This window comes from Penaeus vannamei, unplaced genomic scaffold (assembly GCF_042767895.1).
Source record: "Penaeus vannamei isolate JL-2024 unplaced genomic scaffold, ASM4276789v1 unanchor436, whole genome shotgun sequence".
In the NCBI taxonomy this organism is placed as follows: domain Eukaryota; kingdom Metazoa; phylum Arthropoda; class Malacostraca; order Decapoda; family Penaeidae; genus Penaeus; species Penaeus vannamei.
The window spans coordinates 30,001-52,500 of record NW_027213440.1 but is presented as its reverse complement, the minus strand read 5'-3'; the positions used below and the strand labels follow the sequence as shown (position 1 = coordinate 52,500).

The 22,500-nt window shown below is 41.4% G+C and overlaps 2 protein-coding genes across 8 annotated transcripts in view; one reads left to right on the top strand and one right to left on the bottom strand.

The window, feature by feature from the left end:
- Nucleotides 1-14,605, top strand: part of LOC113817092 (mucin-2) — a 103,592-nt gene extending 88,987 nt beyond the window's left edge. For 3 of the 6 annotated variants that reach the window (XM_070119632.1, XM_070119633.1, XM_027369091.2), the window contains 9 exons: nucleotides 854-4,147; nucleotides 4,293-5,786; nucleotides 6,733-6,888; nucleotides 7,154-7,258; nucleotides 7,575-7,709; nucleotides 7,975-8,360; nucleotides 8,518-8,761; nucleotides 8,913-9,015; nucleotides 9,155-14,605. In XM_070119632.1, coding sequence (XP_069975733.1) covers nucleotides 854-4,147; nucleotides 4,293-5,786; nucleotides 6,733-6,888; nucleotides 7,154-7,258; nucleotides 7,575-7,709; nucleotides 7,975-8,360; nucleotides 8,518-8,761; nucleotides 8,913-9,015; nucleotides 9,155-10,848 — 7,611 coding nt within the window. In that variant the 3' untranslated portion in view covers nucleotides 10,849-14,605. The remainder of the gene's footprint in view (nucleotides 1-853; nucleotides 4,148-4,292; nucleotides 5,787-6,732; nucleotides 6,889-7,153; nucleotides 7,259-7,574; nucleotides 7,710-7,974; nucleotides 8,361-8,517; nucleotides 8,762-8,912; nucleotides 9,016-9,154) is intronic. The other 3 variants (XM_070119634.1, XM_070119636.1, XM_027369092.2) reach the window with 1 other exon arrangement.
- Nucleotides 14,606-15,042: 437 nt separating this feature from the next.
- Nucleotides 15,043-22,500, bottom strand: part of LOC113817107 (methionine aminopeptidase 1D, mitochondrial) — an 8,155-nt gene continuing 697 nt past the window's right edge. For both annotated transcript variants that reach the window (XM_070119638.1, XM_070119637.1), the window contains 5 exons: nucleotides 20,646-20,865; nucleotides 20,147-20,338; nucleotides 19,284-19,434; nucleotides 16,739-16,849; nucleotides 15,043-15,609 (listed from right to left, as the gene is read on the bottom strand). In XM_070119638.1, the coding sequence (XP_069975739.1) occupies nucleotides 15,413-15,609; nucleotides 16,739-16,849; nucleotides 19,284-19,434; nucleotides 20,147-20,338; nucleotides 20,646-20,865 (871 nt within the window). In that variant the 3' untranslated portion in view covers nucleotides 15,043-15,412. The remainder of the gene's footprint in view (nucleotides 15,610-16,738; nucleotides 16,850-19,283; nucleotides 19,435-20,146; nucleotides 20,339-20,645; nucleotides 20,866-22,500) is intronic.

Here is a 22,500-nt window from a genome sequence, read left to right as displayed (position 1 = left end):
CATGTTTTTAATGTTTTGATCAACCAATAAGTATGATAACAGTATTGATTAATAGTAATAGAGGAAAAGCACATTTACCTGCTATTTCGAGGAAGGGGGAAATCAGGTGCGATCACTAGGGACCCTTTGGTGGCTGAGCGCACATGGAGCCACAAAAGAACTACAGGGGAAAGAACATAAATCTGTAGCGATTGGTTATCCCATTCTGCTGGGGATGGCATTTATATATGTGCCATATCTCTTTTTAATTTAGTCTTTTAATTGTGTTTGCACATGCATTGCTCCCCAAGGCTTAGTCACCAAGTCAGTCATTAGTCACTCGTGTTCTCCTTTCTGCGACTTAAGGAAAGTTTTTTTTTTTTTTTTCTTTTCTTTTTAGGGCATCTGATAATAATGATAATGTCTAAGATGATAATAACAGTATCAGTATTGATAGAATTAGAAGAAAAAGAAAGCAGGTAAGGTCACTAAGGACCTGCCAGTTGACTCCTTGTGGACTGGGCAATTGTGGAGCCGTTTGTACATGAATAAAACTCACAGAACAAAGCTAATTTGATAAAAGAGAAGAAAAGGAATCAACAAAAATTACAGATTATGCCTAGCAAATGGGTATTTTTGTAATACAGCACCAATTTGTTTGAAATATTTTTTTTTTCCTTTCTTTCTTTCCTTCTATATTTGATTGATTGGTTTTGTTTATGGTGATTAATTTTTTTGTGATTTATAATTTTTTGTTCTAACAGATATGATGAAATTATCTATCTGTCCATGGCCGTGTGTGGCAATTATGAGTTTTGTTTTATTTTTTCTGTGTCTTGATTAATCTTATTGCAAATTTTTTGTTTGACGGCAGAGTTTTCCCACTGACGGTGGTCTCCTCTGGCAGGGCTTAGACTCTCCTCGCTTCGACAATGTGACCTCCTCAACGGACTCCGGGCTAGTCAGCAGTTGCCTGGACAACCTCGTCTTAGATGGCCAGTTCCTTGGTCAAGTGCGGGGGGGCAGCCACCCCCTCAACCACTCGCAGGTGCCCACCCATGTGTTACAGCAAGTCTTACCTTCCCCTACACTCCCTGCTGCACCACAGGGGGCACCTCTTCCTCAGCAGCAACAACAGCAACATCAGCAACCGCAGCCACAACAGCCACAGCAGCCGCCGCCTCAGCCACCCCAGCCGCAGCAGCCACCCCAGCCCCAGCCACACCAGCAAGCTCCCCATCCCCAGCATCAGCAACATGCCCATCAGCAGCAGCAAAATGTAGCCATTCAGTCATCTGGGGCTCCCCATGTGGCGGGGGCCCCAAACACCAATGGGGGGGACGGGAGCCGGGAGAATGACCCCCCCACCCTACAACAGCTCCTGGCCTCCCCTGCTGCATTCCCCTCCCAGCCACAGCCGCAGGGCCAGCTTCTCTCGCAGCCACACCACCAAGCAAATGTCGGAGCAGTGGGCCATAGCTTGCCCCCGACAATACTCACCACAACAGCTTCTCGTCTGCCCTCCATACCACAAGCACAGCAGCCCCAGCCGCAGCCACAGCTTCCAGTCCAACCCTCTCCACGTCCAGTCGCAGTCAGGCCTCAGATCTCCCCTGCAACAAAGAATAGTCAGGGGAGTCTCCCAACCACGCCCCAGCCTCCTCCTCAGGTCATTTCGCAAGCTGCTGCTCAAGCTACGTCCCAGGTTATGTCAAGCGGAGTCCAGTTGGTGGGGGGCCCCAACCAGGTAATCACATCAGGGGGCCAGATTATAACGTCCGCCTCGCCACAACTCCTACAGGGCACCCAGCTTCTGCAGGCACCTGGATCCACACAGGTCATGCCAACTAGCCAACTTCTTCCAGGTGGGCAGGTGTTGCACAATGGCCAGGTTCTGCAGGGGGGACAGGTGCTTCATGGGGCACACATGTTGCATGGGGGTCAGCTTTTACAAGGAGGTCCAGTCATACAGGGCAGCCAGGTGTTACAGGGTGGCCAGCTCATCCAGGGTGGGCAAGTGATTAACAGTAGTCAGCTGATCACTACCACAGCCCAAATGGTCAGCACTGGCGTGACTGGCCTTGGTGGGGCTCCAGCACCTCTCTATGTAACGCCCAGCAGCCCAGCTATTCAGCAGCAGCAACAGCAACAACAACAAACACATACCGTAACACTACAGCAATCAGGGCAGCCTCCCACACCAGCAGCCTCTCCGTTCTCCGTTCCCAGCAAGTCACCTGGAACAGCATTACCGCGCACCTCGCCCAGTCCATCATCCTATCATCCAACAACCCCATCGCCCCATCCAGCAGTACCAAGTCCTGTCCCATATAGCACGCGATCTCCTGCGCCATCTCCACACAACAATGTCAGTGCCATGAGGTCCCCTGCTCCGCCAACTCCCTCCCCAGCTGCCACCCCAACACCTCAGACACACAGCAGTATCAGCCAACTGCCACAACAGCAGCCAACAGCTGGTGTGGTTCAGGGTGTAATGGGTAACGTTGGAATGGTGCAGGGCTTAGTGCCACAGTTGCCTCCTCTACCACAAGTGGTTGGGTCTAATGGAATGGTGTTACCACAGCCAGCTGTACAGCAAGCCACAGCTGGTGTGAAGCAGGTGGTTTCAGGAGGGCAGCTAATCCAGATAGTTTCATCACCACAGCCAACCCAACCAAGGCAACCTCTTGTTACACCTTCTCATAAACCAATACAACCCAAACAACCACAGTTGTTGCCCAAGCCCCCACAACAACCAGTGGTTGGCCAGCCTCCTCCTGCGCCTCCGGGGAAAGCCCTCATTGGCAGTCGTCCTGTCACGCCTGGCACCCAACAGCCAATTGTCATTGGGGCAGGGGGTCAGCAGGCCACCACAATGGTTGCCAGTCAGCAAGGCCTTGGAGGGTTTGTCATCAACCCTTCCCTCCTACAGTCAAGTCTTCAGCAACCTCTACTCATCCAACAACCCAATGGTGTCCTTCTGGTCAGACCATCTGGACATTCTGGTGCAGGGGCACCTGGGCAGGCCCTGCTAGTGCCAATGCCAGGTCAGCCTCAGTTGGTGAGTGCTGGAGCTAAAGCCAGCCAGCCCCAGACGGTTGTTTTCCCAGGCAGTGGTCAGGGTGGTCCAGCTTTTGTTATCCCCCAGAATATTGCCCCTGGCGTGATAGGAGCACAAGGTGCTGCACGGGGACCCCAGCCTATCATCAGATTGGTTGCGCCCCAAGCACCACTACAGCTTCAGCAAATCCAGACCCCAAATGGTCCCACGTTTGTAGCCGTGCCAGCAGGCCAGACAGTAAACCTACAGGGTCTAATAGCAGCTGGGGGTGCTACAATGAGAACCCTGGCACCACAAGTGGCCTCAGGGCCCCTTCAGCTTGCCCCTTCCTCTGTGGCGACGGCAAATATGGCTCCGGTGGTGAGCATGGGTCATATACAAATGCCGGGGAGTGGACAACAGTTGCATGTGTCTGTTCCAGGAGCACCTCTCCAGCTGGCTTCATCTTTACCCTCCTCCCTCCCATCTGTGATAACCACCACTAAGCAAACTGTGATAGAAGAAAATGTGGCACCTGCCTCCATTGTGACAGCTGCTGAGGTTGGGACACACCAAACTGTGAGTGACCCCAATAAAAATACTAAGAAAAAGTCCAAGAAGAAAAAGAAAGAGAAGGAGCCCAAAGATGAAAAATTGAAGAATAAAGGGAGTTCAATCAACCTGAATGATATTTTAAAAGAAACTGGCATTATGGGTGACATGATGCTGTTTGATGAAAATGAAATAGGGCTTGGAAGCGAGGGGTTAGAAGGTGGCCAGACGACAACTACTCCTGTAGCCCCAGCAGCTGTGGCACAGGCAGTTGTTACAACAGCTCCTGTGTCTGCTAATGTACCTAGATCTGAATCCAGCACGACTTTTACTCCCTCTGAAAGTACCAGCCATGTTGTAGTGGGATCATCTCAGACGCCCACTTTGGTGGGCATGTCCAGTTCACTTCCAACAGGAACGGTTGTAACAGGTTCAACGACAAGTGGGCTGATGACATCTGTGGCCAATGTGCAAGGTGGTATGTGCTTGACTTTGGATCCTAGTGGCAAGGTTATCTTGGGGTCTGATCTCGCCAAACCTCAATTGACTCTTCCATCAACACCAGCGATTTCACAGGTGAGTTTTCTATGAACTTTTTTTTATCCATGGATAACACTAAACCAATAATATATTTTTTTAAATCCTTCATTTCATCATGTCTTTGAAATGTAATGGAATGCAGTGTTGATTTTTGCTTATCATCTTCTTTTTCTCCAACAAGGTTGGTGGTTTGGTGATACCAACCTGTCAGCATCAGATGCAAGTGATTGGAGGGGCGGGTGTTGGAGTGTCATCTGTGGCAGGCATGGGCAGTGGAGGTGGTGTGGTGAATGTGATGAATAGTGGCATGCCCACGGTGATGGCTGGAACTGGAGGTTCTGGGATGATTGGAGCCAATGCTCTTCCCACTGTGGGATCCCTGCCTTCCTTCACCCAGTTGCTCACTACCCCAACACAGGTGACAACCAATGTTGTCGTTCATGGGCCAGGTGGGACTTCAAAGACGCGGCCATTACAGTTGCAGCAAGCTGTGCCAAAGGTGACACAGTTGCCAGCCAAGACCCAGACTGGAGGGGATATCTCGCAGGTGGCCCAGAACACACATCTGTTGCAGACACTACACTTGCCTGCCTCAGAGAAAACTTTCACCCCTGGACAGCCTCTCCTGCCATCACTCCTGTCGGGGCAACAGGGGCTCTCCAGTGCCAGTGGAGAACAGTCCAGTGTTCCTGTGCAAGTTTCAACCGACGGTGGTGGGTCTATGCTCACAGTAGTCAGTGTAGGAGGTGTGATGAGCGTACCTGAAGGTGGAGTGTCAACTGGTACAACTTTTTCCTCGCCGGCTCCTCTTAGTATACTGGTGCCCAGTCAAGCTAGCCAAGTGCCTCAGAGTTCTGCTGTGATTGTGTCTTCTAGTGCTACAAACAGTGTTGTGTCTGGTGCTATTATAAGCCACAAACCCTTTGTTACCAACTCGGCACTCATTCCACAAACTAGTGTTACACAAACTAATTCAGAAAATGTGCCAATGTCACAAAACCATCCCCAGATTGTAAATACTTTGCTGCAAGATAATGTTCCTAGTCACACCAGTAATACAGGTGCATTTGTAACTAAAAACATTGAGAGTAACAGTAAGCCTCCGAGCTTCCAGAATGAATATGTTGCATCGCTTCAGAAAGGTCAAAATCTCATAGACTCCAGTAAAAACAAATCAAAATCAAATAAAAAGAAGAGAAAAGATAAGGAGACTGACTCCATTCCACCAATGACATCAACCCAGATAATAGGGAAACAGAGTTTACAGGAGAGACTGAAAGCGGGCACTGCTAACTCCACCAGTGGGACAAACCAGCAGTCGATGCCCCTGGCAGCGCTGCCCAATGGCCTAAGTGGTTCCAGCCTCAAGACGCCAGCCCTCAACTTGAGCAATAGCACATCCCAGAGAACATCATTACCAGTGGGAGAGATGGTAGGTCTCACAGAAAGCGCATCCACGGTTGCCTCTAGTCTGTCATCAGTAACTCAGCCAGCCACCATGGTCACAGTTACGTCAACAATCACTGTCACATCACAATCGCAAGTAACTACCACCACTTCCACCATTACATCCACCAGTACGGCAGTGCAACACACTCCAGGGGTCGTGATTGGTGGCCAGAAACCGCAGATTAAACAAATCAAACACCTCATTCTTTCGCCACATAACCAGGAGGTAAGACAGAAATACCATTTGTTGCTTCTAATAGTACTTCTTTAAGGTTATTATGCTATAAGACTGTTGATTTTACTTGGGAGTAATTAAGATATGCAAGTGATATATTCTAGTTTACTTTTTTCCATTATTGATAGTGTTTTCATGCCTGAATGTGTGAATAAGAGAGAGAGAGTGATTAAGTTGAGTGTGTCTGTCTGTTTGCCTGTCCCATATCTATCCCTTATGTCTTTGTGGTGTGTCAATTTTCAGTCAGATTATGTGTTTTTGCATACCATTTTCCAGTGTGAGTTGGCATTAAGGCTCTTTTATGTTGACAGCGTGATTATTTGACAGTTTGCATAAAGTTGAGATAAGAAATCTGAGTATTCCTCGTAATCCTTTTTTAGGTGTATGATTTGATGATTATTTTATTACTAATGCACAGAGGTAATCACAGCCACGAAAGTAATGAAGAGGGCAATGAGTACTTTAGAAATTAAGTATCAAGCCTGACTGATATCGTTTTTCTCCCCTTAAGAGAAGATAAAGAGATAGAGATAAGGGAGTCCTTAAGGGTCTGGGAGTGTGTTTGGGTGAAAGTTTTTATCAGTGTGAAAGGCACAACAGGTGATGATGTTTGATGTCCCAGAGAGCTCTTCAGTGCACCAGGTCGAGGTACTGGTATGTCACTGTCACAGCGGATGAACTGAGGCCGAGATCTGTAGATGATTGGGCGAAACAGTCACTAAGAAATATTTCTCTGTTTATTTCATGTTGGGTTAGATAGATATACATGTACTTCTCTAAAATGTATATCTGAATTGTGGGATTTTGGATTAATTTCAATTAATGTACAGTAATTTCTTAGATTCTATGAGTCTGATCATTAATTTATTTGATTTAACACTGTCTTTATCAGCCTCGGATTCCATTATTAATGTTATGATTTTTTTTCCCCATCCAGGCACTCAAAAAAGTGCACTCTCAGATTCAGTCACTCCAAAACAAGAAGTCTGACCAGGACCAGGCATCTCTACAGCAGCTCTATGCAGAATACAAAAAAATCATGGCCACTGGAAAGCATGTAACAGTCACAACCACCACTCAGCAGCCTCATATAGTATGTAGGCCAATGTTCTCTTGCATATTTCAGGAGTGTCAGAAGTCCTTTTATATGTGCACACATACTCGCACTCACTCTCACTCTTCCACCCGCATTTTGAAATGAAAATATTTGAAAGTTAGACAGGGGCAATTTGATCCTCTTTGAAAGTGTAGAAGAATAGATTTTGTAGAAACAAAAAACAAGAGAAAAAATATCCTGCATCTTTCTAAATATGCTTAGTAAGTTTTGAAATCCAGACTAATGATTTTTACTTCCTCAGGCTCCCGCACCCAGCCAGCCCACGCCAGTAAGATACTCTCATCCTGTGGGACACAAAATCATCACATTTACTCCATTCAAACAGCATATCAAGCATTTACCACAGGTAAGAAAAATTGAATGTCTGTTGACCTCAGTCATTGAAGCTTTGGATGAGGGCAACAGAACTTTTTGTTTTTGTTTATGATTGTGTCCTATTAGGTTCAGCCAGTACATATAGTTTTTTTTTCTTAGTTATTACCATCTATTTTGGGGGCAAAACACCGTCTTACAGGTTGGAATTATCAGAAATAGTTCATTCAGTGGAGGTTGAAGAATGATAGCCAATTATCTTCTTTATTTGGCAATATGGGATTTCTGTATGTGTTATGTATATATTTGTTCATTCATCATTTATGATAATATATTTATGGATGACACAGGGTCAGCAGAGAACGGAACAGAATAAGCAAGGTTTGCAGAGATGGAAGGAGACCATCCCAACGCCCCCTTCAGGAGTCGTGACATCCCCCGGGGTGCAGACGACTACAACTCCACATGTGTCTCCAAGCGGACAGGTAGTGTAAAAAGCTAGCTCTTTGAGGGGACAGTGTAAAACGGGTTGTTTGGTTTGAATTTTGGTGTATCATAAGTGTGAGGTGTTTTAGGATATCAAGGAAAAATGGGAAAGTAATTGTCAATAAGTACACTAGTTGTTATTTATGTATTCCATTACTTTGTGATAAACACCATAGTTGCATAGAAGAAAAATTGTTTATTAGCCTTTTAAACTCTTGACCTCCAAGAATAATATCTTACCAATCTTTTCCCTCTGTGGCACAGGTGACAGCGAGTTCTGGACAGAGTAGAGTGAGTGCCAGCCCAGGTGCAAGCATGCCCACCATTGCCACCTCAGTTCCCTCACCCACTGTGCCCACCACATCCACCACAATCTCCAGCTGCACCACAAACAACAGCCTGAGCTACTCTGTAAAAACCACCCCACCCCAGTGCTCCCCAGTGTCTTCGGTCACCCCGCCTGCTCCCCACCCCACCCCCTCGGGACCGTCCCCAAAGGCGCTAGTGACAACGAGCGTGGTGGTGCAGACCCCAGTCACAGCTGCAACCTCCTGTGTCACCGTGACCATGGGGACTCAGGACCAGCACTGCCAGAGCCATTCCAAGGCACCTGCTCCATCACCAGCCTTCAGTATTACCAAGGATCAGCTGTAAGATTAATTATTTTATTTTATTTTATTTTAAAAAGTTTCTGATTATGACGTATACTCAATATTTGTCTTCAGTTTAGATTTTTTTTTATTGTTGGGTTTATGGCCTACACTGAAAAAAAGGACATTTATAATGCAAGACTATTCACACAAACAGGTTCGAACATCAGCTGAAAACTGATCAAAATGGCGCCTTGAACCCAGATTACCGTAATCCGTTCAAGAATAAAATTGATGCTTGTAAGCGGCTCATCCGTTACCATGTGTACAGCGATCATGGTCCCACTCCAAGGGATCTGCCCGAGTCTGATGCCCAGTTTGAAGTTCAGGCAGAGAGTCTTCTCAAGAAGTATAATAATATGAAATACAAATACCAATCACTCCTTATAAAAGACAGTATGGTAAGAAATGTTATTATATTTTGATGCAGTTATTTACAAAAGCATTGCTAAATGTTTGATAAAGTCAGTAGCCTTATTGTATGGCTTTATTTTATTTATATGTTTTGTTAATTTTGACTTTCATTTCTCAAAACCTCTTTCTCATTTGCAGAGGCGACATGCCTCCTCGGAGATGGTGATGCTCTACCGCATGTTTGTACAAGAAGAAAAAATAAACATCGAGAGGGATAAAACCGATGTCCAAAATGGGAAGAGTTAGTATATGAAATTAGTTATTTTTCTATGGTTAGAGATATTATTTTTTGACACAGTGTTACAATTCACGTCAAAGTAGTGCTCAAGTGAAGCTTCAGCTCGTATGACCTGTAGTTCTGATGTAGATTTCTCTTTCAGATTTAGACCTACCATCAGCACCTGAGCACTGGATCACTGGTGAAACTTTACCACCTGATCCCCCGTATCCATGGGAGCTTGAGTGGGATGACGAGAAGATATATACATTTGAGCCTTGGATAAAGGAGGAGGAGGAGGAAGAGGAAGAGGAGGAAGAAGAGGAAGTGAAGGAAGAGGGAGATAGGGAAGGGGAAGAGCCAAAGGTAGAAGTGGAGGAGGAGGAAGCGGTAGAAGAAGCGGCGAAAGAGGAAGTTGATGAGGAGGTAAAGAGTGAGGTTAAGCAAGAATCAACGCACGGTGAGTTGAAGGAAGAGAAGTCGGAAATGGAGGAGTTCGATGATGGTCTGGAAGGAGATTCCCAACTTCAGATCTTCATGGAGGAAGAGGAGGAGGAACAAGACAAGGCAGAAGAGGAAGAGGAGGAGGACAAGCCAACTGCAGCGAATGTTAACTGCAACAGCAAAACATGTGATTTGGATGTGTCAAGTGAAAGAGATTCAAAACAGGAGCTGGAGCAAGAACAGGAGTTAGTGATTTGTGATAGTGAAGTGGTGTGTACAAGTAGACAGAACAGTCCTGTGAAAAGCCAGGCTGCATTGCTAGAGTACGATACATGGACGAACTCTGAGGCAACTGTTCTAGACAGAATTCCGGTTCATTCTCAGTCGCCAGAGATGCACCGAACCCAAAGTGACAGTGCAAAAAAGGTGAAATCTCCCCAATACGAGGAGAATGCAAAAGATTCCTTCAGGCAAGTGCATTCTCCAGTATCAAAAATAGGTACTGATAGGACAGACAAAGATAAGAGAAAAGAAAGAACGGATAGAGATAGAAGAAAATCTGATAAAGTAAAAGAGAGAGATAAAGAAAGAGGAAGGGATAGGGAGAAAGAGGACAGACCACCAAAAAAGCTTAAAATCAAATTAAAATCGGATGATAGGGCAATAGTCCCTCCCTTGCGCATAAGAACAGAGGAAAGAGGGATTGGTCTTAAATTAACACTTAAGAAACAGGAAGGTTCAGGGGCATATTATAGTGTGGGTGAAGAGAGAAAGCGAGAGTATCGAGTGGAACAGAATGAGGAGGATGAGGAGGAGGAAGAGGAACAACTGGAGGAGGTGCCCAGAAGGCCATTTGAAGAGGAGGAAGAGGAGGAGGAGGAGGATGGAGACCAAGAGGGACATGGGCTGAAGGAGGTGAAGGTTGTGCTCCAGGATGTGCTCAAGGACAAAAGATACAAAAAGCAGATTGAGGAACGCAGTAGTAAGAAGAGAAGACGAGAAAAAAGTGATAACAGAGGAGACAGGGTGGAAGGAGGGGACCGTGGTGAGAGGGCGGATAGAAGTGAGAGAGGTGACCGGCAGGACCGGATGGACAAGAATGACTGGTGCGACCGGAATAACTCTGTGTGGACAATTCACTCGCATCACCAGAGCGAAGGAGAGGAAAATTCATTGCAACATGCCAACCATGAGAACAGAACTTGGAACCACAACAGTGGTGTCGAGTGGCGAAGGAGTGAAGGCGCTTCCAGTATCGAAAACCTAAGTGATCACAGGACATCCAGAGATTACAGTCCCCGATTGCAGCCTCTGAACGACCACTACGGACAGGAGTACTCCAGTCGGCATAACCATTCTCAGCCATATGGGCATTCTGGGAGTCAACCAAGAAACTCGCATAACTACTATTAGGCTCCCTTATCTCCTCTTTACATGTTTCTGGAGAGATGATTGTTATTTTATTTTTATTTTTGTCTTGAATTGATGTATGAATCTTTTTTTATCATTACCATCTTGGCTCTTATACCTTGCAGTTCTTTAATATAGCACAAATAGAATGGATGTGTAAAAAGTTTTGAGTTTATGGAGAAGAAAATCGGTATTTATCCATCAAGATTTCATGTAAATGATATCATGATGCTTGATAAATATAATCTGCTTATTTATTTCTTGGAAAAAACTTCAGTGCCCAACATTTTAGCCTATTATTGAACGTTTAAACTTTTCTTTTTATCAATTTCCCCCCATCCCCCTTTATTTAATTAGTATCATCTTTATTTTTTTGTTTTGTTTTATATATTTTTTTCTAGCATCTTAATGTTGAATCTAGTCTCAATCCACCTCTACTTCTGGACTGTATATAGCCAGGGTATGATTGCTCAGTAACAAGTGACACGTTTGCAATTACTAAACCTCTGTCAAGATGACTCACAGTCTCAGCCATTTTTTCTTTCTTTTCATTTTTTTTTTCCCCACACAATTTGCTCCGAGCTGCTAGAGATGGAGGTGCGTTCTTGTCTCCCACAGTGTTGGGGCAACTTGTGAAAAAGAGGCCATGGGATGCGTGGCTCATCTTGAAAGGGGGCTTCTTAGAATGGGAAAGGGCAGGATTTCCCCATGTGATTGTCAAAGTCATTCGAAGACTTTTTAATACTTAAAAACCCTGTGGTGTACCTATGTTTCAGTAGGTGTAAATGTTTTATATAGGATCCTATTAGAGTAATTTAGACGACCTAACGAGCGTGGTTAATGCCCTTCATAAGGAAACTCATTCTCAAAATATGTGATCTCAAGTGTGATTTTTTTTACAAGCTTTTCTCATTTTCTACTGTTGCAGTGGTATGAAGTATGGTTTGTGTGTATATTTTTGCCATGTACTTACTACTATTGTCCCATAGGTTGTTGAGATTTTCAGGGAGTTTATCAGCCTAGATAACTGATATAATTTTATCTTTATTATAATTATTGATTATGACTTTTTTATGATAAAGCTAAATAAAATGAAAAAATACAGGCTGACTTGCTATCTACAAAACAGTACTTCAGCAGTGTGGTGATGCAGAATTCTGTTAATCCAACATTATGGGTTTGCAATAAGTCAAAGATGCATAATTCTTTACTAGTTGTCCCCCTGCTCCATCGTATTTCAAGAAGGCAATTGTGAACAATCAATAATCACATTGAAAATAGCTTTTCACAAGGAAGGGAAACTGGTGGAATGCATAAATGTTTAGTGATATTTATTTTGAGTGTAAGGGAGTGTTACTTATCTGGAATATATTAAAGGAAAAGCTGTTATTAGGGGAAGATGGTTTGTGCTCGAGTTTCTGTCTAAAAATGTAATATATATATCTTCATTAGAGAAAATAAAGTGATTATTATAAAATGAAACTATTAATTGATAGGGCTCATTTATTAATGGGGCTCAGTGAGAATTTCTTTAATAAATTATTTGCCCAATAATTAACTTTTCCTTTTCTTTTCTTTTTTTTAATATCCACCAAGATATTCTGGACAATCCAAGAGCTTTTTGAAATATTACATTTATTATTTGATATAATTTCTTTTAGGGGAGAAAAATAATGGACTTGATAACTAACACTCTCATACCAGACAGAGCTTGATAGCAAGCTTTCAGTGATTTTCCCTCCTAGTATTGACACCCAAGTAAGCTTGTGGAAGAACTGGCATGAAGGCACCTTTGTCCTCTGGAATATACTTCAGGGACATAAGGAACAAGACTGGTACTTTGGCAGCTACATGTTAAGAAGACAAATGCCAGTTCTTCCCTCTCTGAAAAAAAAAATAGTAGAAGAATGGTCAGGAACAGATAGTAGAGGCAATTATTTTTTTGTTTTTCCTCTTTTAGTTTATTTCTCTCTCTCCCCCTCCCTCTTTTTTTCTTGTGGTCAGTTCCAGAATTTTTGGAGGTCTTTGCTACTTCCTTTAAGAGTACAACTAGCTTATGCCGAGGCTTCACCCTGTGGAAGGTAGCTGTATAACCTAGATAGCTTTCATACCACAAATACGGCAGCGATATTGAGGTTTAGTTTTTATTGTGTACAATACATGCAATACTTGTTTATTTCTTATCAGTGGTGTCCCTTCCAAGTAAGCAGTCACAGGTTCCAGGAATCTTCTTAAACATCCTATTGGGTGTGTCCTCATAGTATTCTACAGCTCTATTATTGCTTGTGCATATCAATGGTGCAGTTTTTTATATAGACTTAACAGACTGTTTATTGCATTTTATGCAAAAAATATGCAGTATTAGTTTTATAGTACCATGAGAGAATTTGTTAAGTTTCTTTAACCTGTCTGCTGAAACAGTTTTTAAGGTGAAGGCACAATGTCTCAAGCAGCAGCAAATGTGTATGCAGAGCACTTTTTGTGAGCAGCTAGTTATGTGTCATATTCACATGCAAATGATGTTGAACTACTGGAATATCACTATACAGAATTTGCTGGACAATTTGCTCTGCTTAAGATTTCAGGCTTCATTAGCTAAAGAATTAATTAAAAGCTTGTGGTTACATTGTGACAGAAACCACAGACTTGTCAGACACCGGAGCATGAAGACATTGTTTTAGCCCAGTGTCCGTACGTGCTTCACATTGTGCTACAAATGGGGTCAGCGGTGCTTTTATGAATATCCCAAAATGCTTTCCTTTCAACAGCCAAATCCAAAATTCACCCTGTGAAGGAATCTGGCATTAAGTATACTTCTTCAATACTGAATGGCAAAAAAAGGCAGTCAATGTAAATTCTGAAGTATCACTTTTTAATCCATGTTCTCCTAAGAAAATTATTTAATTATATTTATTATTTGAAGTACAGTCTCCCATCGAAACAAAAGTTACTCAACGTATGTCTCATTACCGTAATGTGACCTGACCACCCAGTGATCTGTTGTGAGTGTAAGGGAGGGGGTTTGCAAAATTGAACTGTGCCATAGAGATCATCTGCCCCCTCCAGAACGTCTCTGTTGCTGTTAGGCCAGTTTTCGATTATTGGTCCATTTAATGAATCTAAAAAATAATAATAATAATAATAATTAATGGGGTTTTCATTACTGAGTTTTCCACTGCTAGGAGAGTAGCCCATATTTGAAAGCTGGTTGGAAGAGTCACCATCTTTCATATTCTAAGAAGTGATCTCTCCAGTCTTCATAGGGACACTGTTCAGTGCCTTTTGTCGAGGAAAGTTTACCCCCTTTGCATAAAAAATGTATGATCGATTTGTGAATTGAAAAATCTCAAACTTTTTTCGGTTGATTTTTTATTTTAGATAAGAAATTCCTATATTATGGGTTACTTTTCCGAGCTCCCATTAACTCTGGGTACTTGACGCTAGGCCAAGTTACTCAGTTGTGTGTCAATGGAATGTATCCACACTAAATGAGGGAGGGACTATCATTTTAAGCAAACATGACATATGAAAGAAAAAAAAAGAAAGAGAAAAAACTATTTTGAATAAGTTATTTTTTATACCTCATAATGTTAAAAAAAAGTTGATAGTTGATTTTTTTTCTATTTTCATTTGATTTTGTTATTTTTTGTTGGAAGGGACCTATGTTTTGTCTCTCAGGGTCCATGAAGTATGGTAAACTCACAAGATATGTGATGACTAAATGTATCTTTTAATAATAAAATTATGAATCAAAAGTGAATCTGTGTTTGTTTTACAAAAAAAATAAAAATAAACATGATGTTTCCAATATCCATGCAGTTTTACTTCTTTGATTTCTATATGTTTTTCTTTCACTGTCTTATTCGTCACCCTCTCTTTCCCTTTCACTCTATCTTGCTCTCTTAGTAACACAGGTGAGCATATACTAATAGTAACACAGGTGAGCATATAATAAAATTAACAAGGAAGGAATGGAAAAAGACAGGGCACGCACTCCCCATTCTTTAGTTAAAATGTGATTTTCCAAATACTTGCAGAATATCTTCACATTTATTGAACTTTATCCTCAGTTGTAGGCTAAGCTCTCATCTAACTGCATAAATGATATGGAATGGTAGTCTTAAAATGAGAATATGGAGAAATTTGTTTTTTTTTTTCTTTTTTTTTTTGAATGAGTAGGGTTAATATACACAATCATTAAAACAATTCTTTACTCTTTATGTACATCTGCACACAGCTACTTATTTTTACTGAAAGAGAAAGATGCCAGAATATATTTAGAGAACTCTTTTTTTTAGATAAATACAAAATGCAAAATGCACCCAATCAAATCTTCTCGTCTTTGTCCAAAGTATTACAACCCCTCAACTAATGTTTTCCCTCTTATCCATCTCTCTATCTCTTTCTGTGACCCTCTGGCATAAGAATTTTTTGAATGCCTCCTATGATGAATACAAAGTGCTTGGACTGTGCTATTCTACACTCATTCACCATAGCATTCCTTCCCAAATATTCCAACCCTAAAGCGCTCATCATGCCCTCTCTCCCTCTCTCTCCCCCCATTCTTTTACAACTCGGCTGTGAGAATTTCATGGCCGCTTTCTGTGATGAGGACAGTGTGCTCAAACTGTGCTGCTCTACCATTGTCCACCATGACTGCCGTCCAACCGTCTTCAAGGATCAACACATCCTCTTGACCCTGAGCTACTATGGGCTCTACTGTGAAGGTCATTCCTGCTTCCATGGTGCCTGGGTAGTTGTTGTCTGGAAGGAAGGGAGGTGTATAGAAGAAATGGTGATAAAACGGGAAATAGGAAGTAATCATATTAGTAAATTAAATAATAACAAATTTGGATGTAATGAAGATGATAACAATGTCCCTACCATTACCACGAAGAATAAGAACACTTCTGATTTTCCCCTTGAGCAGCTGATGCCATAAGCACCCTAACATGTGATTTGGTATGGAGTCTAGGGCTCCCATTACTAGTGGTTTAACCCCTACGATCCAAGTGACATTACAGTCCTGTTATGGAAAAATCTGGGTCGGGTGACATGAACATGCCATCATCGGTTGAAAAGACAACACAAGTGCACAAACCTCTTGGAGTGTGATTTGACTCATTTGATGCATAGAAGAGGGCTTTTGCATTATTCCCATCAATAAACAAATGTGGAATGTAATGTGCACTGGCTCCAGGGAAAACACCATTTCCATGCTCGGCATTATATTACAAGAAAATAAGATGTAACACACATATAACTAAATGTTACATTTTTTTCTTGCATTGAGTTATTTATTGCATAGAGAGATGATATGGAGTCTGTACAAATATGGCTAAAAAAAGTTTATGCAAAATAATTTTGCGAAGGGGAGGCAAAAGAGTCTTGTCACTGCTCATGGGTGTTCACACATGTCCTGGATATTAGCCACTTACATAACCCATTCGGCACTGTGATTTCTGTGATGCAACCAGATTCAATGCATTAATGTGTGTATTACAAGTACCCACAAACTGAATCCAGAGGGTACTAATGGCCTAATATCCCTAAGGGAGAAGACAGACTTTATACACTAATATAAGGCTCCTCTGGACTTATGTGGGAGATAGCCCAGATACCAAGACCGAACTGGCATCTACCTGATGTATTTAAAAATTAGTTAACTCCAGTTTATCAATGATATCAAATAAACATAGTCCTTACTCAAGAGGTTAATTACAATATAAATAATGGGTAAACAATGGAGTGCTATTATATATATTATATATATAATATATAATATATATAACATATATATATATATATATATATATATATATATATATATATATATATATATATATATATATATATATATATAAACAAAATTAGGCCAAAGTACTGTACTTACAGCAATGGTAGATATCTGGGGGACCATGAAAATAAGTGCCAATACCATGGCCAATAAAACATGGAACAACAGTGACCCTCTCACGTCTGGCAACTTGTTCTACTTTATGACCTGAAAGAAAGTGAAATGGGGGTGAGAATAAGTAAACAGTAAAAAAAACTTTTTGTGAATATTCTGAAAAAGACTTGTCTTTCATTTCCACCTGGTACACATTAATCTAAAATGACTGATGGTTAATGGTTGAAACAAATATATGTACTAGACATCAAAGGCAATATAACACTATGGTAAAGTATTGTGGTGAAAAAGATAAAAATGAGTCAAAGATTATGTAAAATATGTTAGATGTCAAAGGTTATAGAGCATTATAGGATAGCATAGTAGTGAAGAGGGTAAAAAGGAGCAGCAAATGAAGTAAAGTGGTGATTAGTGAAAGAGGATAGGTTTAAGGGCATAGGGTGATTGGATGAAATGGACTAGGGAAGGAATGGGAACATTCTTTAAGTTAAACTGGTAAAAGAGCCATTATGAAACAATCAACAGTATGGCAGTGAAAAGGGAAAAGAGGGGAGCAAATGAAGTAGAGCAGAGATTAGTAAAAGGAAAGGTTAAGGGGGTAGGGCAACTGAGTGAATTGCAGTTTATCTGTGACTGAGGAAGGAATAGAGACATTGTTCAAGGAAAACATAAGTGGCTGTTGGAGAAGGAGGGGAGGAATATGGGGGGTGAGAAAGGGTAACTGGGGAAGGTAGTGAAGTATCAGGAAGAGTGTCAGAAGAGGATGGGTCTGAAGAATCCCTTCTGTCACTGTTGTGACAGAAGGGATTTGTGTGAGCATTCAGGTGGGAGAGGTAGAGAATATTGGGTGTGTTGGGAGACTTAAGGAGGAAGGGGGGTTGGGGGGAACTTGAGGGGGAGGATGGATATCAGCAAATATTCTAAATGTAAAGGGAGTAGCATCAGAGGGATTGGAGGATGGGTGAGGGAGCGGAGTGTTCCCTTGGGTCATCTTTAGGAAGCTTTGAATGTCTTCAAAAGTTCATGGAAGGGAGTTGGGTGCAGACAATTGAGAAACAAAAAGTTCTCTTGTGAGGAGGAGAGGAGGGGATAGATATCTAAGGAGTAGAGGAAGAGGAATGTATAAGAGAGGATGAGGTAAGAGAAGGTGGAGTGGAATGTTTAGGTTGCCTGGTATGACATGCTAAGTAAGGAGGAAGGATTGGTATTGAGGAAGTGGTAGAGATGGAGTATCTGGATTTAGACTGGAAAATGTATTTGACTGGGGGAGAGAGGGAGGAGAGGTTGGATGGTTCCAGGTAGTAGGAAGAGATACTAGGACAGAAGATGAGACGAGCAGAGTGAAGGACAGTTTTGGAATAAGTAGAAGGAGAAAAACCTCGTCGGTTTTCATCCCATCTGGCCTCGTGTAGAGTGAGGCCTAGCTTTAACCTGAGAACTGCTACCTCACATTCAAGTTTATAGGCAGGGCAACTCCTATAAAATACATTATGGGAGCTGTCACAGTTGGCACATGTATATGACTGAGCAGTCATGACCAGGTTGGGCATCGGGCTGTGGAGCAACAGTGTTTGGCTGGGTGGCCAAAACGCCAACATTTCTGACACTGCCGAGGAAGGGGCTGATATGGTCGGACATGGTAAGACACTCCACCAATATAAACTTCATAAGGGAGGTCGTATCTACAGAAGCTAATCTTGGCAATGTTGGTATGGGACCTACAATGACCTCGGGGAGGAATAGTGTAGCACTGTACTGACTGTATCATAATCAACAAAGCAGGCAAGTAGGTCACTTTCACAGTCTGACCAGTTCTTACCATAACTGGTAAGGGTTAGGTGAATAACCAAGGGAATACCATGCCCATGGCTCCTGGAGGCCGTTCAAGACTGACAAAAAACCAGCCTTTCATCCTGTCAGCATGGCTCTAACACGTTATGAATTGGATAGAAGAAGGGGATGAAGAAGATACAGAAGAGGAAAGAGGGAGAAGACCATGCAAAATTAGTTGAGATGAGGGCTGTGGTCCAAAGTAGGGGCAATCTCGTACATTGGGCCTCAGTTTCCATCTCCTAAGCCCGCCACAATAACAAGCAAGGTATTGTGAGGGATTACAATAGCTAGTGATGATGATGATAATGATAATGATAAAGATAATTATAAAACACACAACCCATAGAGCATGCCAACTTAGTCTTATAATGATTCTTCTCCCATGAAATAACATTCAAATTCTTCTTTTATACCAGGAGGACACAAAATTTAAAGCACTATATTCTCTTGAAACCCATAAAGCCAAATCTATAACTGTTGACTATATAGCCATGTCTATAAGGGGCCAGATAATGATTAGCTGTAGCCAATCCTGTCAGTATGTGGCTAAATGACGTATGGCCTCTGTCTAGTGATTCAGCTTAACTACAAGCACAGGGATTTCCCTGGTTTATACATAAAAGGTGCCTAATAATGAGCATGGATGTGATTTAATACATAATAAAAAGGATCCCAAAATAAATCCCATTATTACCAATAGCTGCAAATGGGACTCCAGGGCCACATATCGCAATGGCTTCATCTCTACATTTTCGTGCAGCATCAACTAAGTGTTGGCCGGCTTCGTCTGCATCTCCGATGATGAAGGTTTCACAACAGTCTCCATGATAGCCTTTGTAAAAAACCTGGAATATCACAACTTTAATCAAAATATGTAAAACCATGAATTATAGTTAGAATATAATGTAACTATTAAAACTATTAGACTATTACAACTTCTGCAAAATATGCTGAACACTATAAATATAGTTGTGGCATAAACCTGTTATTTCTTTGTGATCGTATTTCTTATACATATCAGCTGTCACAAATATTACCTGAGATAACAGATATAACAAAGAAATGGCAACTTTTACATAACAATTCGTATATCAACATTTCAGCAAAAACAAATTCCCATGTAAGGCACAGATTTATTAATTGAAATTATGGTCTCCAAAAATCCTGGTCCTTCATTATTAATCTGTTTTTTCTGTTTTTATTTATCTTTTGTTAAAGTCTACTTGTACATGTATATGAACTGTAAAGAATATTTTATAATTACTACTACTATTACTTCTGTTAATGCAATTACTACTGCTATCATTGCTTTTAGTACAGCTACTACATTCATGGTTACACAAGTAAATATGTAGTAATAGTGTTAGCAGTGCTACTGCTACAATCAAAACAGGGTTTTAAATATCCACGTACAAACAATAACACTAGATATAATGCTATTACTATTATTCCTCTTGGCTGGTCTAACTAATATTAAGGCTGTTATCACTACTCCTGCTGCTAATACTATTACTACTGAAATAACAATAAAGCTAGACATAAAAGCAAAAGACTAACAGTAATGTCAACTGAGATGATATCGCCATCTATCAACTTCCTGTCGTCTGGTATCCCATGGCAGGCGATGTTATTGACACTTGTGCACACACTCTTTGGAAATCCATGGTAGTTTAGGGGTGAGGGATAAGCTCCATTTTCGATGATTTTATTGTGAACGAGGACGTCGATATCTTCTGTCGTCATGCCACTCTGAAAGAAAGTTTGGAATAAATTTGTATCACATATTTTTTTTCTTTGATGACTACGATGTTTCAAATTTCATTTTGAGAAGGAGAATTATAATCAGATGAGAGAGAGAAACTTAATAATCAGATGAGAGAGAGAAACTTAATAAAGAGGTGAGGAAGAGACTTGACAATGAAGATAATAGGAAAAGAAAGTGGAAAAAGAAGAAAAATTATTCAAGAATGGAACAGGTTAAAAAGAGGAAAAAATAAATCTACATGTATAAAAAATGGGTATATTGACAGAAGAAGAGGAAGAAAAAAAATCTTACTTTAATATTTTCTGCAACGGTGTTCATCACCAGCCTTGCCAGCCGACATGATTCCCTCATTGAGTCCACCTGCCACTCAGCTTTTAATTCTGGCCCACTTGGCCCTTCTGCAGGTTCCCCAGTCTCGAAATACACTGGACATGCGATGTGCGATGGGACTGGCTGAGCCTGAGATACTTCCCCTGTGTTGTCAAGCACATCGTAACTTCCGAAGTCGGTTCTGGAATTATGCATTTAAAATAGAATGATGTTCTGTTGGCAAAACATTTCATCTATGATTGCTACTACTATGATTACTATTTCTATTACCTCTACTGCTTTCCTTACTGTTTCTTTTATCACTATTACCACTCTTACAACTACATCAACTACTTTAACTACAATCAACTGTAACTACTACTACAGTACAAACCACAGCTGGAATGTTACATTTTTCAATAACCTCTTTAATTAACTGAAGCCATTTTGATGCCTGTCAATCCACTGCCCTTATATTTCTTCAGCAAAAATAAAATAGGTAGTTACCAACACATCACTTTCAACTTTTTCTGTTTCTCTGTTACTAAAGTCACCCTTTTCTGCTTTTCTACTCTTCCTGTAGATGCCAAGGTTTTAGAAAAAGACGAATACTTAACCACTTAAAACACACATATAAAAAGAGGGAAAAACCATGAAGCAATATGCTATGCATGTGGTTACACTGATGTAGCCAAGTGTAGCTTACAGTGATCAAAGTGGCAGCCTTGCCAACCAGAGGTCAGCTCCCAAAGCAGCAGCTTGTGTCCAATGTTGCAACAGCTCTATTCACTGATTGATTTGGCTGCTCAAGAGTTTGTCTGCCGCTTCTAATAGTTGGAAGCAGCCACAACTCTATCCACGGATTGATTAGGCTGCTCAAGATTTTGTCTGCTGCTTCCAATAAAGGAAGGTCTGTATAACTAAGGTATGAGTGTAATTGGGGTTGTATGAAGTAAAGGCTCCTGGATATCACATAGAAGTTGCTTTGGTGTGATGTTCATAAACTCTGTTATTTATATTCTTTATTATTAGTTTTTCCCATACAAATTCTCAAGTATACTTCATATTCCCTTCCAAAACACACACACACACACACACACACACACACACACACACACACACACACACACACACACACACACACAATCATTATAAAGACTAAAAAACTATAAATATATAGAAACCGTCAGCATAAATTTCAGGTACTGGTAAATGTTTAGAAAGCATCCACAGCAACTTTTAAAATTTGCCTTTTCTTGTATTTACCAGTATAGTTATATTGTTTTGTCCGGATCCACTTTACAAACACACTGATCTGTGATGGATGGCCCACAAACTCAGGTCTATTCCTATAGGCTAGTGATGAAATGTCAATAACCAAAGACTCTTCTCAATGTACTCTGGCAAAGGTTAACAAACAACTCAACATGTATATTCTGACAGCAAAAAGCATGGACTGGTACTTTTTGAAGTGATATATTAAAAAGGAGTTCAGCAACCCCTATCACCAGAATGTGCATAATGGGGATTTGTTGGTAGTATATATTTACATAATAACTGCACTCAGTCAAGGAAAATCTAAGGACACTGTCACAAAGGGGAGATAATTATATCAACTAATACATTAAATAATCTGCACAGCCAAAGAATAATGCCAGATATGGCAAAAATAGGTCACAATAAATGAGACCTCCTTGGCAAACGCAAAGGAGTCAATAGGTAGTGGCCCGCTATGGGAATATAGAGATATGGTGGGGGTTTGAGGGGCAAAGTCCCCTTCGTAATTAGGCTTTTGGTTCACATCGCACTGTTTTCTTTTATTCTTTTAATACCCAGG